The sequence below is a fragment of the Brassica oleracea genome, chromosome C4 (assembly GCF_000695525.1).
Source record: "Brassica oleracea var. oleracea cultivar TO1000 chromosome C4, BOL, whole genome shotgun sequence".
NCBI classification, from domain to species: Eukaryota; Viridiplantae; Streptophyta; class Magnoliopsida; order Brassicales; family Brassicaceae; genus Brassica; species Brassica oleracea.
Genome location: NC_027751.1, coordinates 35,254,123 through 35,275,939, shown reverse-complemented (window position 1 = coordinate 35,275,939; position 21,817 = coordinate 35,254,123). Strand labels below are relative to the sequence as shown.

At 34.7% G+C, this 21,817-nt stretch overlaps 4 protein-coding genes and 2 pseudogenes across 4 annotated transcripts; 5 read left to right on the top strand and 1 right to left on the bottom strand.

Annotated features, from left to right (window-relative positions):
- Window positions 1-98: 98 nt before the first annotated feature.
- LOC106342894 lies at window positions 99-1,039 on the top strand (annotated as a pseudogene).
- A 6,213-nt stretch (window positions 1,040-7,252) lies between these two features.
- On the top strand, window positions 7,253-8,271 carry LOC106338751 (mediator-associated protein 1-like). Its single transcript, XM_013777653.1, has 2 exons — window positions 7,253-7,440; window positions 7,494-8,271. The coding sequence occupies exons 1-2, from the start codon at window positions 7,253-7,255 to the stop codon at window positions 8,077-8,079; spliced, it is 774 nt and encodes a 257-aa protein (XP_013633107.1). The 3' UTR covers window positions 8,080-8,271.
- A 567-nt stretch (window positions 8,272-8,838) lies between these two features.
- LOC106338750 (mediator-associated protein 1-like) lies at window positions 8,839-9,759 on the top strand. Its single transcript, XM_013777652.1, has one exon. The coding sequence runs from the start codon at window positions 8,839-8,841 to the stop codon at window positions 9,757-9,759; it is 921 nt and encodes a 306-aa protein (XP_013633106.1).
- A 2,595-nt stretch (window positions 9,760-12,354) lies between these two features.
- On the top strand, window positions 12,355-13,293 carry LOC106338749 (mediator-associated protein 1-like). Its single transcript, XM_013777651.1, has one exon. It carries the CDS (start codon window positions 12,355-12,357, stop codon window positions 13,291-13,293), a length of 939 nt encoding a protein of 312 aa, XP_013633105.1.
- Window positions 13,294-13,524: 231 nt separating this feature from the next.
- On the bottom strand, window positions 13,525-15,865 carry LOC106342893 (probable glycosyltransferase At5g03795). Its single transcript, XM_013781951.1, has 4 exons — window positions 15,033-15,865; window positions 14,789-14,919; window positions 14,355-14,700; window positions 13,525-14,268 (listed from the first exon to the last, which is right to left on the bottom strand). Exons 1-4 carry the CDS (start codon window positions 15,516-15,518, stop codon window positions 13,591-13,593), a joined length of 1,641 nt encoding a protein of 546 aa, XP_013637405.1. The 5' UTR covers window positions 15,519-15,865; the 3' UTR covers window positions 13,525-13,590.
- A 2,673-nt stretch (window positions 15,866-18,538) lies between these two features.
- LOC106341386 lies at window positions 18,539-19,519 on the top strand (annotated as a pseudogene).
- The last annotated feature ends 2,298 nt before the right edge of the window (window positions 19,520-21,817 follow it).

Genomic DNA, 21,817 nt, shown 5'->3' with positions numbered 1-21,817 from the left:
CAAGATTAACCAACTGGTTTACATCTTAAATATAATCTCAAATAAACCGGACATTCCAGAGCCCTTAACCAATCTAAACCACCTATACTAAAACCACCCATTCGAAGATCCACCATCATCCCCATCTTCAAGCGCCGGCGAGGAAGAAGTAGAGTCTGAAGAAGAAGACCAGAATCTGCAGACCATCTTTTCTTCAGAAGAAGACGAACCCGAAGATCCTCCACCGAGATCTGGTTCCAAGAAGGATGTCTGTGGTTCCAGCGAGTCTCAGCTGACAGGGAAGAAGCGGCTCTCAACCAACGCGAGTTCGAATGTAGCCAAGAAAATTTGTACACAAGGTGGGAAGATAGGAACTAATACACCATCTTTTGCGAGAGTGTTTAGTGAGAACGATGAGATTGTTTTGTTACAAGGTGTAATTGATTCCAAAGGGGAGAATCCATTGAAATATTAGCGCAGTTTCTACCAATCAATGAAGGGTTCTTTTAGATTCGATGTTACCTTGGTTCAGTTCAAGGACAAGATCCGTAATCTGAAAAGAAAATATAAAGCCAAAGAGAAGAGCGGTGAACAAGCAGCTTCTGCTTCGAATCCACATCAACAAAAGTGCTTTCAGTTATCAAAGGCTATTTGGGGAGCGGATGGGATAGCTGTTGAATCAAAGGAGAGTGAGAGGGGATTGACAAAGAAGCCTGACTTGGTCACTCCACGTTAGGGTAAGAATAATACTCAAGAAGGTAGTAAAAGAGAAGATATGGACAAGTCACCACTTGTTGAGAAAGAATCTACTGATTGGGATGAAAGTTCTTTCTTTCTTGGTTTGGATTTTCTCAAAGAGAAATGGACCAAGGTGCCTTCTGAGACTAAGAAGGGAACCCAAGAGAAGATGAAGAAGTTGCATGCCAATGAACTTGAATGTCAAAAATATGAAGAGATGCTGAAGACTATGAAAGATAAATGTGCACATGACAAGAGCTCTTGAATGAGGTTACCTCTTTGATTATGGCAGCTGATTAGATCCATGTATAGTTAGTTATTGGGTTCTCTATCATCGTCTATATATGTTTATGGATTTTATTTAAATTCAATGCTTTTAAGTGTTGTATTAAACAAACCTAAGATTTTATCTTTCTTTTGTGCTTTTGTGCGTGTTTGTGTGTTAGCTTATGATTCTCTATTTTCGGAGCATTGTTGGTTGAAACATTTCCAAAAAAAAATTTTATTCTGAAGTTTTCAAAACTCTATATTTGAAGTTTGAAAGTATTTTTTTCAAAAACAAAACTTCAAACCAAACTTCAAAATTATTTGTATTTTGCACTATTGTCTTTATATTTATCATTGTTAATATAAATTCATATAACTTTCATAAATAACATACACATATATATATATATATAAATATTACAACAATATTAATTAATAAAATCTTACAGTAAAATATAAAATTATAAATACAAATACATAGTTAAATATTAAATTACAAGCAAAATACCATATTCTTGTTGTTTAATTATATTTCTAAAATATTTTAAATTATATTTTAAAATTTTAAAATATTAAAGTACAAGGAAATATTAAGTTTCTTTTGTAATATACTTGTTGTCTAATTCTAGTTTTAAAATATTATAAACTTTATTTTAAATTTATTGTTTAATTTTATGTGTAAATATAAATTTATAAAAACTAATTTCAAATATTTATGAAATATAAAATTTAAGGATTAAAATGATAAACAAGAAAAATAATTAGGAATTATAAATGTGTTTTGTAATAGTAAGGACCAAAATGCAAATAAAAAGATTAAATTTCAAAATTAAAATTTTGAGTTGTGAAACTTTATATTTTATGTGTAAAAAAATTAATTTATAAAAACTAATTTGAAATATTTATGAAATATAAAAATTTTGAAGATTAAAATGATAAACAAGAAAATATTTGAAGAATTATATATGTGATTTGTAATTGTAAAGACCAAAATACAAATAAGAAGATGAAATTTCAAATTTGAAGTTTTAAAGTTCCTTTTTGAAGAGCCCAAAACTCTATATTTGAAATTATATAATTTCTTTTGGAGATGTTTTTACGTGTGAAAACAACGTGAAAGTAACATATCTTTGCATCACAAGCAAAACAAGATGTTGTTTGAAGAGCTTTTTGATCAATGGTTACAGCAAATGAGCAAAATACTATAAAGCTTTGTTTCAGTTTATGCACATTTTATTCACTAGTTGTAGCCTCCCCCTTGACATTACCAATCTGACATACAAACTCGTGCCTATCTCACTATATTCGTGGGTCACAAGCATGAAAAGATATAGCTAAAGAGCTCGATATTGGGAGAGAGTTTTTAAGCTGACTTACCACAAGCTCGGTATGTATCTCTGCTACGCCGCCGCTTCTTACCTTCTCTTGTGAGTAGTAAAGCATCTACCTTGTGAAGGAGCTGTTGATTGACGGTGAATGGTGAGTTGTGAATACGAGTACCTTCGGGTAGATGATCCTCTTTGTCGGCGGCGGCTGCGATGATATCGTCAGTCTGCTCGAACGCCGCAATGTTGGCAGTATAAAAAAGTCATCTTGTTCTTCAAAGGCATCCCCTGCAAGTCATCGTCCTAGTCTCCATGATTCAATTAGAAATAAGTTGAAAACTCTCAAAATGAGAGGTTTATTGATGAAGAAAGGCGTTCAAACTTGGGCTAGTGCGTCTGTGTCTCCACGGTCAACTAGCTACATTTTGTTTTTTCATCTGATGAAATTCATTACAAAGAGTCATTTATAAAGAGGAAATATTATGACAGTTATCATATCTTAGCGAATCTACCTATAAAATGTTGCCTACTCCTCCAAGTTTTTCCCAAATGGCTCGGGTGTAGGGATATCAGAGTCATAATCGATTTTGTTCAGTGTTTGAATAGTTAGAATTGGTATATTGCTAATTTGCCGAAACTGTGTTTGGTAAGAGCACCTATTTCTCAAAAATAACGAGAGAGGTAAATACAATCTCGTGTGTTTTGTTTCCATTATAAAGTAAATTTTTGTTGTAACTGAATTTTGTTTCAACTCCACTGCATTTAGAGTGAAGAATATAATAGTGAATAAAAATAAAATCATTACTCTATTTTTTATAAAAAAATTATTCTGTTCTAGAATAATCCATTTTTACTTTATCATGAAGTAGATAAAAATAAAATTGGAAAATATATTATTTAAACTCTACTTTGGAATAAAAATGGAGTGGGATTACAAATGCCATGAGAGCCAAGAATCGTAAGCAGATGGATGCGACAAGACCAATGATCAATGGCGTCACGTTGAATATCTCGACCAAAGCATCGCACTGACAAGTTATCATCATTACAAGACCACTGGCGTATCTCTATCGCTCGTCTGTTGGTAACAATCCTCTAATCTCAAAGCTTCTCTGATACAAGATTGACGAATTGACGAAACAAAGATTAAATAAATTATATTTTAAGAATAATTAAAATTATTTAACTATGAAAACTAAAATACATTTCATACTGGAGTTTGGCAAGAAAAAGCGTTTTATATTTCTTCGAAAATAAGAATAAAAAAGAGAACATATACTATCTAAACTATTAAAACATGAGTACATTTTGTACTTAACCCAGATTTTTCTTAAATAATTACTGTAATATAAAAACACAATAGTTTTATGTAATTAGTAAACCAGTGAAATTATAGTTACGTACTAATAAATCAACTATAATGTGATTCTAACCAAAAAGTCAATATACGATTTACCCTATGCATATGTTTCCTTCATCTCCATTGCGTAACTTTTGCATTGAGCCTGCTTTGATTCCAACCGCTTTTTGTATAATCAGCACCAAAATCTGTTGTTTTCTTTCTTTTGCTTCTTTGGTTACTGCTCATCAGCGTATTTCTAATTGGAATTCAAGCTTTTACTCCATGAAGGAGTGGAACACTAAGGTTTTTGTGGCCATTGCCCTCAACGTGTCGCGTTAAACCAGACCCGTTTGCAGCTATTTGGGTTTCGAAGCTTTCAACGTCGCTCTTGAATTAGATATTCGCATCGATTGATTTTGGGGTGGTTCTCTAATATTCAACCTGTGTGTAGCTTTTATGCTTACTATAGCTAGCCTCTCTCTATGAAAACCTAAGTCATTGATTGTATAGCCTCAAGTGCGTTTATTTTTCAGTGAGCTGGATTGGAGAGTATCCGAGTATCTTACTGGTGAGGATAAAGAGAGAAGAGACTGATCTATTATCAAACGTAGCTACTGTTGCTAAAGGATAAAAAACCAAAAATTGCAAAATGTATCTTAATGTAAAGAAAACTCTCATGTGTATTCTTATGAGGTATTGGCTAATGTGAAGCAAGAGAATCTCACAGAGGTTTGGTTAGTGTTAAGCTAGATGAGCTTCCAGCCTAAAACCAATTGGTTATAAGTGGAGACCAACTAAAGATTTCTTCCAACTACCGATGTGAGACCTTTGTCCCTAATACGCCCCCTCGAGATGATGGCTCTTTAAGCGTCAATCTCGGAATGTTTGGGCAAGGATCGAGGGCCAACTTTGGGCCAGGTCTATGTGGATCGGGTTGGACTGCGTGGATCGGGCTCTGATACCATGTTAAGCTAGATGAGCTTCAAACATAAAACCAATTAGTTAGCACATTGTTAAGAGACAAGAAACCAATCTGCAGAAAGCCTTGGGATTGCATTAATGGTGAATATCTAGGTGTATCTGAATGTGGCAATGTATTCAAAGTGGAAATATTTTCGGATAGTGAGGAGATTTGTTCAGACTTTTGGGAACGTAGCATTTTTTTGGGAGAAAACATCGATATATGAAACTTATGTCTCGGTTGCATAGAGAGAAAACGTCCAACGATGAACATATGCTTACCCAGGGAGCTTTGGAGACTCTATCAGCAGGCGAGCTCAGAGGTGAGGAATTCCCCAACTAAAGAAGTTGGAAACGTCATGTATTTATGTTAATAGGAGAGTTGGAGATGAGAGTTGAAGATCTAATAATGAGATTGGTAAACATCTTGCTCTATTTTCTTAAACTTAAGATTTGTTTATTTATTGACAAATGCAAAAACTTTACATGTGAAACTAGATTTCTGTTTTTCTTTTCTTTCAGAATCAAATGATGCAGCATTGCTGCTACGCTTTGGGGTTTTGATTGCGACAATGTCGTCGTCTGTAGCAAACCAAACCGGAGTACACAAGATCAAACTTACTAATGCCTCTTAAAACAGAGCACGACTGAATTGCTTATCATAAGTTCAGCAATGCTTTGGAAGTATAACTGTTTAGAGCAAACAAGAGGTAAGTCTTATGTATGTAAGATACATCCAAGTGGTGTATGGCATACACCCTATACCCTAAGTTCCATAAATTGTATATGCTTCACTGGTAGCCTAACGTCAATTAGTTGTCCGTCTTTGTTTTTTTTTAGGTGCTCTGATGATTATATACATCACAAAAGTGAGAAAAAATGACGATGGGGTAAACATGCACAATTTTCAGATTCTTTGACACATGTACATATGCATATAAGAATATGTACTTTGATCCTTAATTCACCACCGAAACATCACTGTACATGTACATTACTAATATTTGTTTCATGTCAATCAATTTAGTTAATGACGATACAACTCCAACCCAAAAGTTAAAATTGAGAGGCAAACGTTTTAATTTGAACAAAAAAAAAAAAAAAAAAAAGAAGCAAACCTTTTAAAAGGGTATTTTTCTGGTACAACTGGTTGCCTCTTTCACTTGCCAGCCACCTAAAGAAAAAGGAAAAATTCATGTCAAGGGAAACGAACTTTAGTACTGGGGTTTTAACCAAATGTTCCACAAACAAATTGATTATTAAAGAAATAACAAAGTATACTATATTTCAAAAACATAAAAACATTATATATATAATAGTATTATCGTACAAGACACATAAAACAATAAGGTTATACAGTTATATAGCAAATAACATCAAAATTTAGATAATACATAATAATTTCGTTATATAAAACCAATTTAGACACATATAAAATGAATCAGCACCCGTGCAGGCGCGGAGATCAAACCCTAGTAAATATTAAAATTAAAATTGTGTTTCTGTAACACCAACTTAAATTTGTCTTAGATGATACTTTTCCTCATTTTTCATAAAGGGCAAATCTCCGAAATAGCACATTTCTAAGTTTATATCACAAAAATAGCACTAAAAAACTAAAATAACCAAAATAGCACCTTTCTAAGTTTATCCATTGAAAATTTTAATTTTTTTATTTTTCAAAATTTGAAATCTTATCCCCAAAACCTCATTTCTCAACTCTAAACCCTAAACCCTAGACTCTAAACCCTAAACCCTAAACCCTAAACTCTAAACCCTAAACCCTAAACCCTAAACCCCACCCTTTAACTCTAAACCCTAAGTTTATGACTTTTGGTAAAACATTAAGTGCTATTTTTGTGACTTTTGACCTTGAATGCTAGTTTGGGAACAAAAACTTGATTTAGTGCTATTTTTGTCTTTTTCTCTTTCATAAATACGTCACCACTTTTAATAAAGTTTAACTTAAATTGGAGATTAAGCAAAAATCTCGAATATTAACCTATTGGATAAACATTAGGAAACCGAAGAGTCTTCCCAAATTAAGTCGGAATCTTTCTTAAATTTGAGGAGAGAATGAGTTCTTGATTATTAGACAATGCAAAGAAGAGTCTAAGAGCATATTCAATTCCACTCCATAATTTACTGCAAAATATAGTGGGAAATGGATTTATGAACAAACTCAGAACTCATTTTGTTTGTTCATCACCTCATTTTCCACTCCATTTTGCAGTAAATTATGCAATGGGGTTGGAGATTCTCTGAGCCCACACAACAAGCTGCAATCATCTGAAGCCCACATCAGTTTGAAACACCCGCGCAACGGCTATCTCCTCCACTTGAAGATAAGGTTTGCAAAAGCAAAGAACAGCTGACGAAAGCAAACTCAGAAAAAATTAATGGAAGTCTGCAACTGTAATCGATTCTCAGCCTTAGATCTTAGAGACTCTGCAAGATGAAGACATCTGTCCTAACTCTAGGGTTTTCACTTAGTTGTATAAATAAAGACTTATGTACAATCGATGTAACTAAGATTCTCAGTAAAGATTCAAGCTTTGGTTCTAGACACTTTTATTGACTTCTTGAACAGAAAGCTCTAAAGCTTCACCATTCATAGAATCAAAAAGCCAATCACACTACAATGGCAAATAACCTCAAGCACCCATTGGAAGATCCACCATCGTCCCCATGTTCAAGCGCCGGCGAGAAAGAAATAGAGTCTGAAGAAGAAGACCAGAATCTGCATACCATCATTTCTTCAGAAGAAGACGAACCCGAAGATCCTCCACCGAGATCTGGTTCCAAGAAGGATGTTTGTGGTTCCAGCGAGTCTCAGCTGACAGGGAGGAAGCGTCTCACAGCCAACGCGATTTCGAATGTAGCCAAGAAAACTTATACGCAAGATGGGAACTACTAACACCATGTTTTACGAGACTCTTTAGTGATAAAGATGAGATTGTTTTGCTACAAGGTATAATAATTGATTCCGAAGTGAAGAATCCATTAGACTATAAGCGCAGTTTCTACCAATCCATGAAGGGTTCTTTTAGCTTTGATGTTACCTTGGATCAGTTCAAGGAAAAGATTAGGAGTCTAAAGAAGAAATATACAAGAAATGAGATGAGGGGTGGAGAAGCTTCTCTTTTGAATTCTCATGAACAAAAGTGTTTTCAGTTGTCAAAGGCTATTTGGGGAGCTGATGGGGTAGCTTTTGAATCTGCCATCAGTTATAACAACAGCCAATCAAAGGAGAGTGAGAGGGGATTGACAAAGAAGCGTGACTTGGTCACTCCACGTAAGGGTAAGAATGCTCAAGAAGCTAGTAAAAGAGGAGATACGAAGAAGGCACCACTTGTTGAGAAAGAATCTGATTGGGGTGAAAGTTCTTTCTTTCTTGGTATGGATTTTCTGAAAGAGAAATGGACCAAGGTGCCGCCATCTGGGACTAAGAAGGAAACACAAGAGTAGATGAGGAAGTTGCATGCCAATGAACTTGAATGTCAAAAGTTTGAAGAGATGTTGAAGGCTATGAAAGATAAATGTGCACATGACAAGGTGGAGCTGTTGAATGAGGTTTACCTCTTTGATAATGGCAGCTGATTAGATACATGTATAGTTTAGTTAGTTATTGGGTTCTCTTTTTTAGTTGCAATGGCTCAATGATCGCAATATCATCGTCTATATATATGTTTATGGGTTTTTATTTAGATTCAATGCTTTAAGACTTTTAAGTGTTGTGTTAAAAAAACCTAAGATTTTATCTTTTAGTGCTTTTGTGCGTGTTTGTGTGTTAGCTTAGATTCTCTATTTTGGATTGTTGCCTGTGTGAAAACAACATGAGATCGAAGCGAGCCAGGAAGAGCTTTTTGTGCGTGTTTGTGTGTTTGAAGAGCTTTTTGATCAATGGTTACACCAAATGAGCAAATACTATAAAGCGTATTATTAGAAATTTAGAACTCCGTTCGAAATGTTTATTAGTTTCTAATTGTTTTTTTAGTTTTAAACTTATTTTATATTTATTTCAAAAATTAAAAGGAAAGTGTATTTAAATATCAAGCTGTAATAATTTTTGACTTAAATATGATACTAAATAAAATATTAAAAGTTAAATTAATCATAAATGACAATGGGAAACGGAAGACTCTTCCATTTTCAAAACCTTCCTTATATTCGTTAAGAGTGAGTTCTTGTTCACAAAACCCTAAAAGTTTTCAACGCAACACTTCAATGGCAAATATTCTCAAGCACCCATTGGAAGATCCACCATCCCTATCTTCAAGCGCCGCCGGCGAGTTGTTGTTCATTTCGTCTCAAGAAGAAGATGAAGAAGACCAGCATACCATCTTTTCTTCTGATGAGGGCGAACCCGAAGATCCTCCACCGAGGAGTTCCGGCGAGGCTCAGCTGTTAGGTAGGAGGATCTCAACCAACGTGAGATCGAAGCGAGCCAGGAAAATGTATACACAAGGTGAGAAAATGGGAACAGATCATAGAAGACTGTTTAGTGAGAAAGATGAGATTGTTTTGTTACAAGGTGTAATTGATTCCAAAGGGGAGAATCCATTAGAAGACAGTCGCTCACTCTACGAATCCATGAAGGGTTCTTTTAGCTTCGATATTACGTTGAGACAGTTTAGAGAGAAGTTTCGGACTATGAGGAGGAAATATACAACTAAAGAAATGAGGGGTGAACAAGCTTCTGCTTCGAATCCTCATCAACAGAAGTGCTTTCAGTTGTCAAAGGCTATTTGGGGAGTTGAAGGGATAGCTTTTGAATCTGCTAACGGTAAGTTAAAGAAGAGTGAGGGGAGATTGTCAAAGAAGCGTGACTTGGTCTCTTCACTTAAGGGTAAGAAGGCTCAAGAAGCTAGTAAAAGAGGAGATATGAAGAAGTCACCACTTGTTGAGAAAGAATCTGATTGGGATGAAAGTTCTTTCTTTCTTGGTATGGACTTTTTGAAAGAAAAATGGACTAAGGTGCGGACTGAGACTAAGAAAGAAACCCAAGAGAAGATGAAGAAGTTGCATGCTAACGAACTTGAATGTAAGAAAATTGAAGAGACGTTGAAGGCTGTGAAAGATCAATGTGAACATGACAAGGTGGAGCTATTGAATGAGGTTACCTCTTTGATCATGTCAGTAGAATAGATACAATATATTGGGTTCTCTTTTTAGATGCAATGGCATCGCAACATAGATTCAGTGCCTTTTGTTGTTTTAAAACCTAAGATCTCAACTTCTTGGCATCTTTTTGTGTGTTTTGATTAGCTTATGATTTTCTATTTGGATTGTTGCCTATGAAACGAGCAAATACCATAAAAAGATTTGTTTCAGTTTATGCAAATTGTATTCACTAGTTGTAGCCTCCTCCTAGATATTCCCAATCATCATGGAAAGCACAAGAGAGAGAGCCAAGAATCGTAAGTAGATGGGTAATGATCAATGGCCTCACGTTGAACTGACGTATCATTCATTAGAAGACCACTGACGTATGTCTCTGTTGTCTGTTGGTAACAATCCTCAAAGGAGTTGTGGGTTGACAGCGAGTGTTGAGTTGTGAATACGTTGCGCCGCCCGCCAGTACCTCCGGGTAGATCCTCTTCGTCGACGGCTGTTGCGATTATATCGTCTGCTAGAACGTCGCATTGTAGGCAGTAGTTGTTCACAAAAAAAAAAAAGTTAACTTGCTACACAACTTACAAAAGGTTTTGTGTGTTTTATTAACTTTCGATACAGATAATTTAAATATAATTTATATTACATAGCTAAATCATAAATATATAAATAGAAGAATAATTTGTTAAACTAAATACTTGACAAAAAAAATTATTAAACCAAATACAATTTTTGAAATAATTTGTAACTCGTTGACCAAAAAAAAGAAATAATTTGTAACTTAACATATTTTATTTAACAAGCCAGCAAGGGTTAAATATAACCGACGACGAGACTAGATTCTACCAAACATTTCTGGCTATCATATGCAAAGGTTAAAGCGATGCTCACAGGATAATGATGCTCTAAGTATATTCACCGGGCTTCTCAGATGATTTCATCACCTGAGGTGACCAGCACTGTAGAAAACAATTAATTGAGATGGTGATGACGTCATTGGAAGACTCGCGAACCAGATACATTCCAAACCACATATTATTTTACACGTGTTTTCCACTTTCATTTTTATAAGAAAAATCGCATTTAAAACATTCAGAGTGTCACTTTCTACCACTTTAAACACCGAAATTTTTTGACTAACACTTTAAACCTTCAAAATGACATTTTTATCATAATAAACTTCCAACGACGTTTTTCAGTTCATAGGCGACCGATATTGTTCATTTTACAAGTTAAAATAATGACGTGTCGGTTTTTTTTAAAAAAAAATAAAAATACAGAAAAATTCGAATAAAATTGAAAAAAATTATAAAAAAATATAAAAAATTAAAAAAAATTAAAAATTCAAAAAACATAAAAATTAAAATTTCAAACTTTAAAACAAATAAAAATATTAAAAATTCAAAAAATTCAAAAATAAGATCTAAAATTAAAATGTCAAATTTAAAAACGAAAATAAAATTTTAAAATTCTAAAATAAGATCTAAAATATTTTAAAAAATAATAATTTGAAAATTTTCTTTATTTATTTGTATTTATATATTTAGAGCATAAGAGTCTTTTGCATCTTTAATAAAACATTTTTGCTCATTTTCTTTTTTAGAAAATTTTTTTGGGACAAAACTCAATATAATCTATTTGAGAGAACTATTAGCCCTGCGTGTAGTCACCATCAATTAACATATGGTGAAATTGGCGCCCCCCCGAGATATTTTCTGCCAAATGTACTAAGGTGCTAGTCAGACTATGTAAGGTGTCTGGATATTCGGATTATCAAAAAAAAGTTTTTGATGGTACCAAGTTTTGATATATTGTTTTTGATGGCGGCAAGTTTTGATATCATCATAAGTGACAGTCACTTTAATTGGATGGAATTTTAAAATAAATATAATTTTTTTGGTTAAATATTTACAATTTTTTTTTTACAATTTTAACAATTTTAATTTTTAATTTTAGATCTTATTTTTGAACTTTTTAAAAATTATTTTTGAACTTTTTAAAAAAAATTAAAAAAAATTCTTTTTTAAATTTGATATTTTAATTTTAGATTTTATTTTTGAATTTTTAGAATTTTAATATTTTATTTTTATTTTTAAGTTTGAAATTTTAATTTTTATGTTTTTTTGAATTTTTAAATTTTTTAAAAATTTTGTTTTGAATTTTTTACAATTTTTTCCAATTTTATTTGATTTTTTCTGTATTTTTTTGCATTTTTATTTTTTATTTTTATTTTTAAAAAGAAACTGACACGTCATAATTTTGACCTGTAAAATGAATAATACCGGTCGTCTATGAACAGAAAAATATATTTGGAGGTTTATTATGATAAAAATGCCACTTTAGAAGTTAAAGTGCTAGTAAAAAAACTTGAGTGTTTAAAGTGATAGAAAGTGAGCTTCACTCTGTTTAAAATGCGATTTTCCCCTTTTATAACAGACTAATTATTAGCTTGCTCTAAAGTAAAGTGTGTCGTGCACGAGAAAAAGAAAAAATCTTCTAATGTGTTAAAAAAGCACTGTGAAACCGAAGAGTCTTTAACTTAAGAGTTGAGAGTGAGTTCTTGACTTGTTGTACAGAAAGCACTAAAGCTTTCACCACTCATAGAATGCAAAAGCCAATCACACTACAATGACAAATAATCTCAAGCACCCATACGAAGATCCACCATCGTCCCCATCTTCAAGCGCCGGCGAGAGAGAAATAGAGTTCGTGTCGTCTCAAGAAGATGAAGATGAAGAAGGGCGCCAGCACACCATCTTCTCTTCTGATGAGGACGAACCAGAAGATCCTCCACCGAGGAGTTCCGGCGAGGCTCAGCTGTCAGGGAGGAAGCGGCTGAGTGAAGGGATCTCAAGTAGCAACGTGAGTTCGAAACGAGCCAAGAAAGGTGAGAAGATGGGAACTAAGAATAGACGGTTTAGTGAGAAAGATGAGATTGTTTTGCTACAAGGCATAGTTGATTACAAAGGGAAGAATCCATTAGAAGATAAGCGTTCACTCTACGAATCAATGAAGGGTTCTTTTAGCTTTGATGTTACCTTGGATCAGTTCAGGGAAAAGATTCGTCATATGAACAACAAATATACAGCTAAAGAGAGGAGCGGTGAACAGCAGGCTTCTATTTTGAATCCTCATCAGCAAAAGTGTTTTCAGTTATCAAAGGCTATTTGGGGAGCTGATGGGATAGCTTTTCAATCTGCTAACGGTAAGTTAAAGAAGAGTGAGGGGAGAGTGTCAAAGAAGCGTGACTTGGTCTCTTCACTTATGGGTAAGAAGGCCCAAGAAGGTAGTAAAAGAGGAGATACTAAGAATGCACCACTTGTAGAGAAAGAATCTGATTGGGATGAAAGTTCTTTCTTTCTTGGTATGGATTTTTTGAAAGAAAAATGGACCAAGGTTCCAGCTGAGACTAAGAAGGAAACACAAGAGAAGATGAAGAAGTTGCATGCGAATGAACTTGAATGTCAAAAGTTTGAAAAGATGTTGAAGACTATGAAAGATAAATGTGCACATGACAAGGTAGAGCTCTTGAATGAGGTTACCTCTTTGATCATGGCAGCAGATTAGATCCAATGTATTGGTTTCTATTTTTAGATGTAATCGTTAACATAGATTCAGTGCCTTTTGTTGTTTTAAAACCTAAGATGTTAACTATCTGGTGTCTTTGTGTATATTGTATTAATTAGCTTATCCTAACTCTATTTTGGATTGAAAAAAATGAAAGTAACACCAAGCGAGCAATTACTATAAAAGCTTTGCTTCATCAGTTTGAAATATTCCCTAACTTAGAAGTTCGAAAACGTTACAAAAGAAACGTTGTAACAAGCCCTTACAAGATATCTTACATGCATACATACATTCTAGTCAATGCCTTGACTTGGTTTTAATTCTGTTAATTCGGCTGTGCCAAACAGAATGCAAAATCATATGAAAGAGATCAAACTTGACAGGTTTCTTGTGCCACAGGAAATGTTGCTGAACCGTCTTTACCCTAGCTTGCATGTCAATATATCTCTCTTCAGGTATAGACACCAGAATGTTCCTCAAATTCTGTATGTCTTTCTCCTCTACAAACACCGCGAATTCCTCCCAATTCAGAACCTCGAAAAAGGGAGGCACGTAGTTGTCAGCAATGATAACCGGAACACATTCGTTGACTATAGCTTCCACAACCCTTGGAGTATGCACTTCATAACCCCTTGCACATATACAGTACCTGCTGCTCTTCATGTATTCACGGTACTGTTTCTTGCCTTGAGGGTCACGAGGCATTGGGCCGAGGATCTTCATGTCGGGTGATTTGTTCTCCCAGAGCTGCACGAGGATCGGTCGGAGATATCCATGCATGCTTCCAGCAAAGAATGCAAGAATCTTCCTCTCTGATGGAGTTTTGCCTCCTCGGTACTCAATAGGCGACTCGGCAGAGCGTATATACGTGACCGGTAGAGCTGTGTCGATCCCGATTCTGAAGCCTTGTGCAACATTTGAGTTGCAAAGTGCTCGGACACTGTTACTCATGTGCTTCTTTGTAAGTTTGTTGCCCTGAAAATAAAATGAAGAAACAATGTTCCTTGACCTCACTATAAGCTATAAAATATATAAGGCAAAAGAAAGAGAAAGATTTGTACCCAATCATGGCAAGCAACAAGAAAGTGATCGGCTCCAGCAGTTCGGTTCCAGAACTTGTACTTTGCTGCTATCAAATCCACATATTCCTTCAGATGGTCTGCAAGACTCTTTGGTGTCTGAAAGTCCTGTCCCAGAGAGGTCCTGAGAGCTTTAATGCTGACAGGTATGTAGAACAAATGAGCCTTCCTCGGGTCTTTTACGAGAAACTTCTTGTTGCTTTCCATGAGTTTCATGAACCAACCTTCTGAAGCGTAAATTCCTCGAGGCATTGGCCTATGGAATATAGGTTTCTTTCCTTCCTTATACACATAAACTCTAAGTTTCCTCTCCATCAAGTCGTAACTCCTAGATAAGTATTAAGTAACAACACACTGTGAGTCTTTTGACATATCACCAATCCTACTCCAAACATACCAAAGTCTCAACAGCTTACCTTAGGAACTTGGAGATATTTCGATAAATGGAAGCATCGAGTCCAAGAGACTCATGAACAACAGAAGCATTCTCAATCTCGGATTTGGCAGAGAGCATTTCAGAGTCTCGAGCAGATGACCAACGAGGCTTCTGCATATCCAAAAAAAAAAAAAAAAAATCAACACATTAGAGAAAACATTACTTACCTTGTCTAATAAACAAAGCCTTAGATGAGAAAAGTCAACAATGAAGAAGACTCTTACAGGGGAATGAGAAGAAGGGAGACTTTGGATCAGCAATGAGTTCATCTGAGATATCGAGACTGTAGCAGCCACTTGCTTATGTCTTCTCATAATAGGCAAAACATTACTTTCTCTACTATCATCATTACTCCTAACCAAAACCGAACTATCAACCGCCATTTCAGGCTTCCCCAGTGATACATTTGGTGAAGGGATAAGAGATGCATTAAGCTCTACTTTTACATTGCTGATTGCAACAACATTTTCTCTAGAGGAATCATTGTTTCTTGTCCCCTCTTCATACTCACTAGAGTGATTCATCTTTGTTTTAACCACTTCGCTGGGATTAGCTACAATTCCTGAAACCTTAACCGGAGACGAGCAAAAAGCATTGCGACAGGGGATACCGAAACACAGAACAAGTAGAACAATTAAACCAACGGTAACGATCATGCCCGACAGCAATCTGCGGATGTCAAATCTCTCCAATCGACTGAGTATTCTCATTGCAGCTCGGATCACTCAAAACAGCAAAGGAACTGACTTTTTTTCTCTCATACAGACGCAGTCTCCATTAGATGGATGGAGACAAAACCCAGAAACAGATACAAGAAGGTGTTTAGACGAAGCATCGATGGATTGAGGAGCTTACAGATTTGCTATGGAGAGAGTATAACTGTAACTACAATGTCATCGTAAATTTCTTTCTTTTTTTGCCCAGATGGAAAAACCTGGAAATGAAGAGACATAGCAATGGATTCCGACACTGTTCCGTGGAAGAAACCCAACTTCAGTGAAGCGACTGCGTCTTCTTCACTCTTTTTTTGGTCAACTCTTTTCTTTTCAATTCAGTGTCGGATAAAACCCCATCTCATCCGTGTTAAATAACTAGTTTTTTTTATTTAAAAACTTCTCTTTAAGAATCCCGGTTTAATCATAGTCTTAGCTAACATTATTATTCCATTTTTTTTAATAATTTTGTCACATTTTTAATACTAATGCAATGATAAACATAAAATTTCGATAGATTTATATCTTTTAACTATAATATATTTTCAAACATATTTTGAGTATTTATATGAAGTAGTTCATTTTCATAAATTCAATTCGTATTAGAAATGATAATCACGATTAGCAAAATTGCATTTTAAACTGTTTAATGTTTAAAAGAGTAATAATTTAAATTTTGGTGTTCAAAACTCAAAACTTCAAACTATTAACTAAATTATTTATTGTCACATTATGAAGTAATTTATAGGTGAAAAACGATGGGATACCTATTTTTATTTTTATTTATTAATAAATAAGTAAAAATATTTTTTTGGACTAAAATAAGTAAAAATAATTAAAATTTAAAATAATTATTTTATATATAAAATATAAAAATAATGACAATAAGTTACAATTATTTTGGTGATTTTGCCTCAAATATCATTGGTGGTTGTATAAAATATTATATTTATTCCACTAAATAATTAATAAATTTTAAAGAATAAACATAGTTAAATTATTCTTATATACATTATAATTAACTAGTTTTTATTTGTACTTTTTAGCTTAATGCTGAAACGAAAACAATCAATATATACTATTTTTAATATGGTAAATCATCACTAAAAATAATTTAATATATTTAAGTTACATAAAACCGATATAATGGATAAATCAGAAGGCCAACGTAATTTTAGTGTGAAAATATTTTTATACGCCAACTTATTATATTATTTCTATTCTTCAATAAAATAGTAAAAATTAATAATAAAAAAGTCAACCTATTTTAAAATATTGGAATTGAGTAAACTTGTGTAGTTGAAAACACAAGAGCATATATGAATAAAAAGTATCTAATATTTTTTTAGAGTTATAATCCTAGTTGCGAAGATTTGATTCATTCAAAATGTAATGTAAGAACAGATATAATCTGTTTTATATGCCTTTGTTTCTATTGCAAAATATTTCATGTATCACATTATGTTCTGTGATATTGACTTATCCGAGGAAAATAACTCACAACTATAAGTGTAACATTTGATTCACTGTTGATTTAGGCTCAAGCTTAATAAGTACTTTGTTTGAAATAACTATAGGAAAGATTGAAATCAGCATGATATCAAAGAATTGAGATATAAAACTGCACCAGGAATTCTTATGATCTGCTTTTTGAACAATGGCATCGTTGCGTGGAGGTTCTCATGTTGTTGAAGGTTTTGTTTGTCGGGTTTGTAAGTAGTTTTGTGGTCGATTATCTGAGTCTGTTTGTGTTGGGCTGGGTTGTTGACAACGGCGTACCCAAGATTGTTTTTGATCGGTGTCGGAATAAAATTTTATCACTAATTTAATGGGTTCAACATAATTTTCACCATTTTATTCTAAGAATCAATGTATTTTTAAGCAAAGATACAATTTACGTACAATTTACATAAATTTTTAAATAATAATTCTAGTGGGTCTGTCACTAGTTATTGGAAGATACATGACCGCTAGTTTCTAGGTTTGAGGATGTTTATCTTCGGTAACTTGTGGCAGCCGCCTACTCCTCTCTGGTCTTTCCTGCTCGCTTTGGTCTTAGCCTGTGTCGCTGCTTAGCTGGTTACTAGGCTTACTTTCTTGATTAGGTTTCTTATCATTTTCGTTTTGTATATGTTGTTTAGTTTCTTTTTCCATATTCTATTACTAATTACGTTTGTGATTGCTGTCACAAATTGAAAATTATTCAACATTTTACCCAAAAGAAAAACTGCACTAGGCAAATCTATTTATATATAAAGAAGAGTTTTTTCTCTCCTGGTGCTGCCACCTCAGCATCCAGCTAGGAAAGTCGTTTAATCAGGAGATGTCACGTGTCCCATGACTGCATATCATTTAATCGTTGGTATGTTGGGTTTTTCTGGCTTATTTGTGTACTTGGGCTCTGAAGATTGAAGATTTTTTTGGACCGATGGAGTACGGGTGAAGTGATAAAACGAGGTTCGTCTTCGTCTCTCCTCTTCGTACGGCGGAGATGCGGTGACGATTGTGTTTCTTTTCACAACCTGAAAAGGTCGGTTAAATGGCTCCATGATCCATCATCCACGATCTACATTCAATGAGGTTAGCTCTTGCAAAGCTATGGAAATTCAAGTATAAAAAGGCTTGCATCCCTCCTCTCGAAATCATCCTATCATATATATAGATCGACGTTGATGAGCCAGTTTCCGTCGTCGACGAAGACGATCCGGCGTCGCATCTGCTACCCATTCAGTGGCCTCAGCCTCAGAACGAAGAGATTTTTCTTGCCATGGAAGAAGCTGAGTTCGAAGAAAAGGTATATCTTCTCTACTCTGTATTCTTTCATTGTAGTTTTCGCATATCACTTAAATGTAATTTGCCAAAATCAAATATTTAATCCCGTATGATGAAATCTGTGTGATAATCATGAATGATACATTATGGGTTTTGATTCCCGATTTAACTTTTTTCCCGCTACCAACAAGAGAAGAGAAGAGAAAGTTTACGCAGAAAGAAACTGAGAGTGATCGAAGAAGAAGATGGCGATGGAAATAGCAACACCGGCTCCTGCACCGATCACATCCCCGAAGATAAACATCATCCTCTCGCCGGCAAAGACGGAGACTCACAAGAAGAACATGTTCAAGTCTCCAACATGAAGAAACCATTGTTCTTCTACGTTAATCTCGCCAAGGTATTGTTACTTTAAAATCTCTTTGATCGGGACGAAAATTCCACACCGGATCTAGGTTTTTGAGCATCTACTTCTTATATTTCGTTTGTGGAAGCGTGAGATCTGCTTGGTTGATTTAGTTTTAGTTCCTGAACGATCTCTGGCCTTTATATGTCCACCAAAGTGTTTGTTTGTATTCCAAATAGAGCAATTTGAAAAAGTTTCTGAATCAATTTTGTGTGATATGCATTGCGTTCGATGCAGAGGTACATTCAGCAACACAATGAGGTCGACCTCTCTGCACTCTGAACGGGTATATACCACATTTTCATCATAACTTAAAATCTTATCGAAAAAGCATGGACTGGTCTCTCTCTTCTTTGTGTATTTTACTTTTAACTGTTTTAATTTGCACACAGCAATAACAATGGTGGTAACAATCTCTGAGATCTTGAAGAACACTGGATTGACTACAGAGAAGAGTAAGTTCTTTTTTTTTTTCATGATGGTATAGAAAAGCTTTCAATCTAATTCAAGTCTGTTTTTTTTTATTGTTCAGAAGTGTTGACATCCACTGTGGGAATGAATGATGAGGCCAAAGGAAACATGGTTCAGAAAGCAAAGGCAAGTTTCACTACTTTAGCATCATCCTCCCCTTTGTGTAACATTTTGACTTCTTATTTTTACATTATGTTTTACGCAGATTGAGATTGTGCTGGGGAAATCAGACAAGTTTGACTCTTTGGTGCCACATGTGACCAATGGCAAGACTCCTTAGGAAGTAGCTAATGCAGAGACGGAGGCGGCTGCTGTTGAATCACAAGAAGCCGCAGTCACCGACGCCTAGGGACTGATAAGAAACACCGCATAAGAATGATCGTTCTATGTTTTTTTTTAATATGTCAGTTTTGTTTTTTTTTTCAGTTGTGACAAATCGAACATAATATTTTAGATATGTATGTAATAAGTAAAATGATGATTGAAAAAAAAAAGTTATGGGTTTTGAAATAGGAGAATTTGCCGAATATTCATAAGAGGCATAAGAATGAAAAATATGTCCATACTACAGTAATTGAGGACGTATAAGACAATTTACACACAAATTTGACCGAAATCTCCCTCCATACGCGTGCGCGATCGACACTATAAAGCTAAAGCTGTCATACTATACTACATATCATATAGTATATGCACATAAATGATTTAATCAGTTACAAGGTTGAGTTTCATCTATTACGTAACTATACTATACATGTTTACGACATAGTTTAGAATACTCGACAAAAACATAGAAGCTTGTTAATTTTGTGTATACCCACAATACTTTACCAATTTGGAGGAGAGGATCAAGAATAGTGGTAACATACATAGCAACCGTACTAGGAACCAAGTTTACAAAAAAGTTGGCATGTTCACCAAAGAAGAGAACATATATGCACGCATGGGAAAAGGCTGGCATACGACTATACTATATTTAATATAGTATGTAACATCAGATTTGAGTGTTTTTATCCAAACAAGCTGAACAAAATTAAACAGAGGGGAAATCAACAACTAGGTTACTACGGGCGTTAGTTTGGGTTAAATGTAGAGTCTTCAACTGCATTCGTTCTAACTGCAACTTCAAGTGCGTCTTCCGTGTGACTATACTGTTTAGTGCTCTCATATAGTATATGAGATAAAACTTTTATTCTTAACTTTTCTCAGAAAGTATGTTTTTCGTCGTTTGCCGTTAACCCCTTCTAACCAGATCTGAAAACTAAACGGTGGTTTTGATTTCAGATAACACACAAACAGATCGGGTTGCTTAGACACTGATGATATGTCCACTACAACTATTAATTCAAAAGACACGGTGGGAAAAGGTAAAGAGATCACAAGTAGCGGCGACGGTAGTAGAAGAGAAAACGATAGAGATGGTGGCAACAATGGTGGAAGAGGTGATGGTGGTGAAGGATCATACAATCCACAACGGCGGTAGTGGAAGCAAAAACAGTGGAGATGATGGCAAAAATGGTGGAAGCGCGGATGGTGTAGAAGAATGAAATAATTGGTAACAGCGATTGTGGTGATGTTACAGACAGAGGTGATTGAAGCGGAAGAAAGTGAAATGATCAGAGATAAAATAGACAATATTATAAACAGAGAGAAGAAGAAAATATGTGGTGCACGCGTGTGGTATCAAGGGTAAAAATGCAATTAATACAGAATATACACAGAATATCAAAGCCAAAGTAGTGTTATGGGTATAAACTTCATTTCTATTTTTCTTATGTATATGCGCTGCAATTCTCCTTTTGAAATTGATGTAATCTTAAAAACTAAAGATTTTTAAAATTCCTCTGCTTATTTCTTTACTGACAAACAATATTTCCTATCACAGTATATTTTATATATATTCCTCAGTTGACTAAGGATGGTATTTTGAAAAACTCAACTCCCAATTTTTACTTTTTAATCTCATTTGCTACTGTGAAGAAACTATCAACTATTTTAATCTCATTTGTTGATTACCAAAAGTATTAACAAAAAATATATATATGGATTGATTGCTACACATCATGGTTCAAAATCAAATTAGTCCTGGTGCTTCGCAAGTGAGATCAATGGAAGATTTATTGAAAGCTTGTACCAGGATGATTAATCTTCCCCCAGTGGGATTATCTTCGCCTCTATACCCGTGGATCTTGTGGGTGCTATGGACAAGTAGAAAAACCAGCTGGTGTTTGAGGATAAGTCTTTCTCGGAAACAGAGATCTTAGGAAAAGCATTGAAACATGCAAGAGAGTGGCAAAACTCGATGTTGATATGCCTTGAATCTGGATGTTACATCTAGGCGATGGATGTTACATCATGTACATCATACCGACTCGGTTGCATCAAGAGCGTTGCATCAAGTTATTATGGATGTTACATCTGATCGTGGGCTTAAGCCCATGAGTCCGTTTAGTCTAGGGTTTTAGATGCGAGATGTTACTATATATATCTTGTATTCGAAGTAACTCTAAACTTGCACTCTGTAAACTCAATATCGCCTCCAATAATAAGATCTCTCTTTGCCCGTGGACGTAGCCAAGTTGGTGAACCACGTTAAATCTCTGTGTCGTTGTTACATCGCTTTTATTCATCTGTTTCCGCATCTGTT

Excerpts from the sequence above, each read along its gene's own strand:
- LOC106338751 (XM_013777653.1), top strand. The coding sequence starts at position 7,253 with ATGGCAAATAACCTCAAGCACCCATTGGAAGATCCACCATCGTCCCCA. Across the intron at positions 7,441-7,493 it reads GATGTTTGTGGTTCCAGCGA|CCAAGAAAACTTATACGCAA; the intron begins GTCTCAGCTGAC and ends TTTCGAATGTAG.
- LOC106338750 (XM_013777652.1), top strand. The coding sequence starts at position 8,839 with ATGGCAAATATTCTCAAGCACCCATTGGAAGATCCACCATCCCTATCT.
- LOC106338749 (XM_013777651.1), top strand. The coding sequence starts at position 12,355 with ATGACAAATAATCTCAAGCACCCATACGAAGATCCACCATCGTCCCCA.
- LOC106342893 (XM_013781951.1), bottom strand. The coding sequence starts at position 15,518 with ATGAGAATACTCAGTCGATTGGAGAGATTTGACATCCGCAGATTGCTG. Across the intron at positions 14,920-15,032 it reads TCCCTTCTTCTCATTCCCCT|AAGCCTCGTTGGTCATCTGC; the intron begins GTAAGAGTCTTC and ends TTGGATATGCAG. Across the intron at positions 14,701-14,788 it reads AATATCTCCAAGTTCCTAAG|GAGTTACGACTTGATGGAGA; the intron begins GTAAGCTGTTGA and ends ATACTTATCTAG.